General features: G+C 53.7%; 1 protein-coding gene across 2 annotated transcripts; it reads left to right on the forward strand.

The window, feature by feature from the left end:
* Positions 1-376: 376 nt before the first annotated feature.
* On the forward strand, positions 377-2082 carry C9H11orf86 (chromosome 9 C11orf86 homolog). Of its 2 annotated transcripts, none has more exons than XM_063710805.1 (2): positions 377-711; positions 1250-2082. In XM_063710805.1, exons 1-2 carry the CDS (start codon positions 436-438, stop codon positions 1322-1324), a joined length of 351 nt encoding a protein of 116 aa, XP_063566875.1. In that variant the 5' UTR covers positions 377-435; the 3' UTR covers positions 1325-2082. The 2 variants fall into 2 exon arrangements, with proteins under 2 accessions (XP_063566875.1, XP_018891594.1); XM_019036049.4 differs by having other exon boundaries at positions 1253-2082.
* Positions 2083-6933: the final 4851 nt, after the last annotated feature.

Consider the following 6933-nt stretch of genomic DNA (forward strand, 5'->3'; position numbering starts at 1 on the left):
CGGGGCCATAGAAATTCAGAGGAGAACAAACTCTTCAGGGATGAGGTAGTCAGGGAAGTTGCCTAGAGGAGAAGGAGGAGAAGGGGGGGAGGGGGAGGGGAGGGGAAGGAAGGGGGAGGGGGAGGGGAGGATGGGGAGGGGGAGGGGAGGGGAGGGGGAGGGGAGGGGGAGGGGGAAGGATAGGTGAAGGAGGGAGTGGCAATTTCCTCCCCTTGGCCTTCACTCCTTGACCCAGAAGGTGGGGAGGCAGTGGTGAGGTGACTCAGGGATGCTCGGCCCTGTGGCCTGCCCTTTGATTTATGAAAGCCACCTTGGCAGCACCAACCTTTGCCCCCAGTGATCTCTTGTCAGATGGGTGGAGGCACTGGGCCACCTCAGAGGGCCAGTGTCTTGCTGAGGGGCCGGAGCAGTCCTGTGCCTGCAGCCTCCGGAGCCATGGGAACAGGGCTGCAAAGCCAGTCCTTGCGAGGGCCCCGACCCTCCTATGGAAAGCTGCAGGAGCCCTGGGGGAGGCCCCAGGAGGGCCAACTCCGCAGGGCGCTAAGCCTCAGACAGGGGCAAGAGAAGTCCAGGTCCCAGGGCCTCGAGAGAGGCACAGAAGGGCCAGATGCCACTGCCCAGGAGCGGGTGCCGGGGAGCCTGGGGGACACAGAGCAGCTGATCCAAGCCCAGCGAAGAGGCAGCCGGCGGTGGCTGAGGTGGTACCAACAGGTATGGCTGTGGGCTGAAGGATGGAGGGTACCACAGCAGGTGGGCGGGGATTCCAGGGCAGGAAAGGTTCAGAGACAGAGCCATCCCAGGCTGTGTACCAAGATGACAACCGAGCTGCCTGGAGATGAGGGTGCAGAGAGAGACACCCCAGAGCCACGTTTCAGAGGGCCCTGAAGGCATTTGGGATTTATCCCACAGGCACTGGGGAGCCACTGAAGGTTTTAGAGGAGGAGGGTGATATGGTAAGCGCTGTTTTTAGCTGATTGATAGTATGCTGGACGGGGGAATGGAGCAGGAAGCAAGGAGATCAGCCAGTGCAACTTCCTGGGAAGTACACTGTGTGACCCTCTCACCCCAGAGAAAAAGGGGAGATCTGGACCCCTTTGTGGGGGGCTGCGGGCTCCTTCCTCTAAGAGACAGGGTCTCCAATGAGCAGTGCTTCTCTAGCTGGGGTCTACCCCCACCTCGTGGCTATGGGTGGAACAACATCTAAGCCCACCACTCAGCCCGTGGGACCTCCCCCACCTCTGTCTTCCAGCAGGTAAGAAGAAGGTGGGAGAGCTTTGTCGCCATCTTCCCTAGCGTGACTCTGAGTCAGCCGGCCTCCCTGTAGCCCACACTGGGCACCATCAGCTAAAGATGCTGGAAGCCATGGTGGCCCCCTTGCTGTGCCTGGACCAGCCCACCGTGTCTGCTGACCTACCTCTTCACGGCTCTCTGGACTTTGGCTGGGTGGCCCTAGGAGGCTTCTGCCACCAGTTCACTGGAGTCGCCACGTGGCTGCCACTCTTAGCTCTGGCCCTTCCACTCCAGCACTAGCTCTCTTTGAAGACCCCAGCAGGGTCAAAAAGAAGAGGGCTCAGCTGTCTGCCCTCTGGGCTTGGGTAGGGGCCTTGGACTATGATTCTATGAAGGTTTAGAAGAAGCCTGCCCGGAATGGGGGCTGTGGACGCTCCTGCCCCACACGACCAGCTGTCAACTTCCAGGACGGAGCTTGATGAAGCCAGACCCATGGCCGAGAGGCTCACGGACATTGCCTGGTCACTGGGCCATGACCCAACTGCCCTTCTTGTCAGTTGCTGATGGTGGGCCAGGGCACAGGTCTCCCTCCCAGATGGTGAGCCCTCTGGGGCAAGGACCACAGCTGGGTGGCCCTCCGGGCTGAGCACTCTGTGCTGAAAACCTTTGAACCTCACGGTGTCCTGATGAAGGAAGCAGAGGAAGCCTTCCTCCCTGTGTGACAGAGGGGGAAACTGAGGCCCAGAGTGGGGAAGGGATTTCTTGGTTTTGGCATCTCCGACCCCACCCCACCCCATCCAGTGTCCAGCACTGGAGTCGAACACAGTAATAAAGATGCTGAGAAAAAGTCAACGATTTGCCTGGTGACTAACTCGCTGGCTCAGACCCCCACCCCGCCACCCCTGCTGACCCCTGTGAGGCAGGCTAAGCCCAAAGCATCCCAGAATGGTTGGGCAGGGGCACCAGGGCCCGGGGCGGGGTGGATCCCCCACCAGGCTGAGCCTTTCCTGCCACTTCTCTGGACCTTTCTCCCCAGAGAGATTGTGCCCACCCTGTGCTGACCTCAAGGCCAGCTTCAGAGGACCTGGCTCTCAGTGTCCTGCCTCTGTGCCCACCCCACTGAGGTGGGGCTCCTTCTGAGGCTTAGAGAGGCAAGGGCCACACAGAAGGAGAGGGTCTGACCCCAAAAAGCCTGAGCTCTTCGAGAGACACTGGCACTTTTTGCAGGGCCCCTGGGGCTCTCCAGGCTCAAGCAGGCCCAAGGACAAAGGTGAGGGAGCAGCTAAGCATCCTGGTCCAGGATCTGTTCCGGGGGGCGTTGTCCAGCAGATAGAGGGGAGGCTTCCCCGTTTCCCCAGAGACCAGGCCCCATCAGGGCCATTCAGAAACAAGGGGGGAGCTGGGAAAATTTTCTTCCAGGAAACCTAGGGTGCCTGGCTGGGAAGCTAGATGGTAGGAGCCCACCAGAAGCCTTGAGCCCAGCCGGTCTTATGCTTCAGATGCCCTTCTCAGCCTCTTCTGCAGTAGTCCCTGAGGTGCCTCTGGGGAACCCCAGGACTCCAGGGAACAGAATTGAAATTCACAGCTCTGACCCACCTCTCAGTGTCTGGAGGAGGACCTCTCAATGTTCCTCCTCAACGTCTGGAGGAGGAAAATGGCGCCCAGAATGGGGCAGGACTGCTCATCCTCTAGGACGCTGCCCTCCAAGTTTGTCCCAGCCTCTTTATCCTCAGAGAATCTCTAGCCCAACTCCCAGCAGTTCTACTTGTCACACTGACCAGTTAGTCTAGTTATGTGCTTTTTTATTTTCCTTTCTTTCTTTTTCTTTTCTTTCTTTCTCTTTCTTTTTTTTTTTTTTTTTTTTTTTTTGTCTAGTTATGTCCTTTTTTTTTGAGATGGAGTCTTGCTCTGTCACCCAGATTGGAGTGCAGTGGCATGATCTCGGCTCACTGCAACCTCCGCCTCCCGGGTTCAAGCGATTCTCCTGCCTCAGCCTGTATTCTCCTGCTTCATCCAAGTAGCTGGGATTACAGGCGCCTGCCACCACTCCTGGCTATTTTTTCTATTTTTAGTAGAAACGGGGTTTCACCATGTTGGCCAAGCTGGTCTCAAACTCCTGACCTCAGGTGATCCACCCTCCTTGGCCTCACAAAGTGCTGGGATTACAGACGTGACCCACGGTGCCTGGCTTTTTTCTTCCATTACACTGAAAGTTCCACGGAAACCTGGTCTGTTCACTACCAGGACCCCAGTGCCTAGCTCTGGGCCTGGCACATAGTAGGTGTTTAATGAATTATCATTCAGTGAATGAGGGACTGGCCCAAGGTCACCCAGTGAGTTGATGGCTGAACTGAGCCTGAGGCTCATGGGTTTGGGGGGGTCCTGTTCAGACAGAGGAATTCTAGCCTTGTCAGCAGCCCCATCAACAGGGACCACATCTCTGGGGTCCTTGGCTGAGGCCTCCCACAAACATTCACACACTCTGGTAGGTAGGTTGCTTCCAAAGATGTCCATAACCGTCTCTCCCATCATATCTCTCCCATGCATTGTCTTGTCACACCTCTCATCTAGAGTGGAGTCTATGGGGGGCCAAGGTAGGAGGATCTCTGGAGACCAGGAGTTCTGGGATGCAGTGAGACGTGATTGTGCCACTGTACTACAGTCTGGACTAGACAGCAAGATCCCATCTCTTAAAAAAAAAAAGTGGGATATATTTTCCCTTTCCTTGACTCTAGATGGGCCGTGTGACCTACTTTGGCCAATAGAATGCATTGGAAATAATGTTCTGGGACTTCGCCACCTAGGCCTCATTAGGCCTTGCAGCTTCTGTTTTCGCTGTCCTCTGTTTCTACCTCTAGAAGCCAGATGCCGTGTAAAGAACTCTGGGCCATCCTGCCAGGCACGGTGGCTCACACCTGTAATCCGAGCAGGTGGATCGCCTGAGGTCAGGAGTTTGAGGCTAGCCTGGCCCACATGGTGAAACCCCGTCTCTACTAAAAATACAAAAATTAGCCGCACACGGTGACGCAAGCCTGTAATCCCAGCTACTCGGGAGGCTGAGGCAGGAGAATCGCTTGAACCTGGGAGGCGGAGGTGGCAGTGAGCCAAGATCGTGCCATTGCACTCCAGCCTGGCTACAAGAGCAAAACTTCATCTCAAAAAAAAAAAAAAAAAAAAAAGATTGAAAAAAAAGAACTCTGGGCCATCCTGATAGGAAGGCCATGTGGAGGTCAAGGGCCACATGGAAGAGAACCAAGGTACCCCAGCCAACAGCCAGAACCAACTGCCTGTCATGTAAGTGAGCCCCCAGCCCAGCTCCTAGCTGACTGCAGCCTGGCTCACCCCAGCTGACACCACATGGAGCAGAAGAACCACCCAACTGAGCCCAGCCAACCCATGGAATTGAGATCTAAGAAACCCTTTTTGCTTTACACCTCTAGGTTTAGGGTGTGTTACATTCCTAGGACTGCCATAACAAATTATCACAAACTGGGTGGCTTAAAACAACAGAAATTTGTTCTCTAATACTTCTGGAGTTCACAAGTCCAAAATCAAGTTGTTGGCAGTGCTGCACTACTTCTGAAGGTTCTAGGGAAGAATTCTTCCTGCCTCTTCCTAGCTTCCTGTGGTTGCTGGCAATCCTTGGTATTCCTTGGCTTTCGGATGCATCATTCCAATCTATGCCTCCATCATCACATGGCATTCTCCTTGTGTGTCTGTGACCAAATTTCCCTCTTCTTTTTTTTTTTTTTTTTTTTTTACACAAAGCATCTTTCTCTGTCGCCCAGACTGGAGTGCAGTAGCATGACCATAGCTCAAGTGTAACTTTGAACTCCTGGGCTCAAGGGATCCTCACACCTCAGCCTCCTGAGTAGTTAGGACTACGAGCATGTGCCACCATGCCTGGCTGATTTTTTTTTTTTTTTTTTTGACACGGAATCTCGCTCTGCTGCCCAGGCTGGAGTGCAGTGGCGTGATCTCGGCTCACTGCAAGCTCCGCCTCCTGGGTTCACACTATTCTCCTGCCTCAGCCTCCCGAGTAGCTGGGACTACAGGCGCCCGCCACCATGCCTGGCTAATTTTTTGTATTTTTAGTAGAGATGGGGTTTCACCGTGTTAGCCAGAATGGTCTCAATCTCCTGACCTCATGATCTGCCCGCCTCGGCCTCCCAAAGTGCTGGGATTAAGGCGTGAGCCACCACGCCTGGCCGCCTGGCTAATTTTTTTATTTTAATTTTTATTTATATATATTTTTTGAGATGGAGTCTCACTGTCACCCAGGCTGGAGTACAGTGGTGCCATCTCAGCTCACAGCAACCTCTGCCTCCTGGGTTCAAAGGATTCTCCTGCCTCAGCCTCCTGAGTAGGTGGAATTACAGGCACCCGCCACCATGCTCAGCTAATTTTTTTGTGTGTGTGTATTTTTAATAGAGATGGGGTTTTACCATGTTGGCCAGGCTGGTCTCAAACTCTTGACCTCAGGTGATCTACCTGCCTTGGCCTCCCAAAGTGCTGGGATTAAAAGCTGAGCCACTGCGCTCAGCATTTTTTTTTTTTGAGACAAGGTCTCACTTTGTCACGCAGGCTAGAGTGCAGTGGCACGGTCTTGGCTCACTGCAGCCTCAGCCCCCCAGGTTCAAGCAATTCTCTTGCCTCAGCCCCCCAAGTAGCTGGGACTACCACCTGGCTAATTTTTGTATTTTTTGTAGAGGTGGGGTTTTGCCATGTTGCCCAGGCTGGTGTTGAACTTCTGTTCTCAAGCAATCCTCCCATCTTGGCCTCCCAAAGTGCTGGGTTTACAGGCATGAACCACTGCACCTGGCCAAACTTTCTCTCTCTTTTTTTTTTTTTTCTTTTGAGATGGAGTCTCTCTCTGTTGCCAGGCTGTAGTGTAGTGGTGCGATCTTGGCTCACTACAACCTCCGTCTCCTGGGCTCAAGCGATTCTCCTGCCTCAGCCTCCAGAGTAGCTGGGAATACAGGTGTGCACCACCACGCCCAGCTAATTTTTGTATTTTTAGTAGAGACGGGGTTTCACTGAGTTGGCCAGGATGGTCTCAATCTCTTGACCTCATGATCCGCCCACCTCAGCCTCCCAAAGTGCTGGGATTATAGGCATGAGCCACCGCGCCCAGCTAATTTCTCTCTTCTTGTAAGGACAACTGTTGTATTGGGTTTAGGGGCCACTCTACTCCAGTATGACCTTAACTTGATTATATCTGCAAAGACCCGGTTTCCAAATAAGGTCATATTCACAGGTTCCAGGTATGCATGAATTTTGTGGAGACAAAATTCAACCCAGTAGAGGGGGGTAGTTTTATATGTGTAATAGGCAACACACACACCTCCTTCCCGTGACCCTGGTGGCAGGGTAGCTCTCAGCTGGGGCACAGTAGCTTGAGGACAATGCCAAGAGAGGAGCAAGGCATTTGATTATAACCTTCCTGGAAGGAATAAAGTTACACGGTGCTGCAGACTGGTTGCCACGGCTGGGTAAAACCTTTACAACAGGCTCTGAGGTCCATTAGAAAACTTGTCTCAGCCAGGTGCAGTGGCTCACACCTGTAATCCCAGAACTTTGGGATGCGAAAGCAGGCAGATCACTTAAGGTCAGGAGTTCGAGATCAGCCTGGCCAACATGGTGAAACCCAGTCTCTACTAAACAAATAAAAAAAATTAGCCAGGTGTGGTGGCGAGCACCTGT

This window comes from Gorilla gorilla, chromosome 9 (assembly GCF_029281585.2).
Source record: "Gorilla gorilla gorilla isolate KB3781 chromosome 9, NHGRI_mGorGor1-v2.1_pri, whole genome shotgun sequence".
Lineage (NCBI taxonomy): Eukaryota > Metazoa > Chordata > Mammalia > Primates > Hominidae > Gorilla > Gorilla gorilla.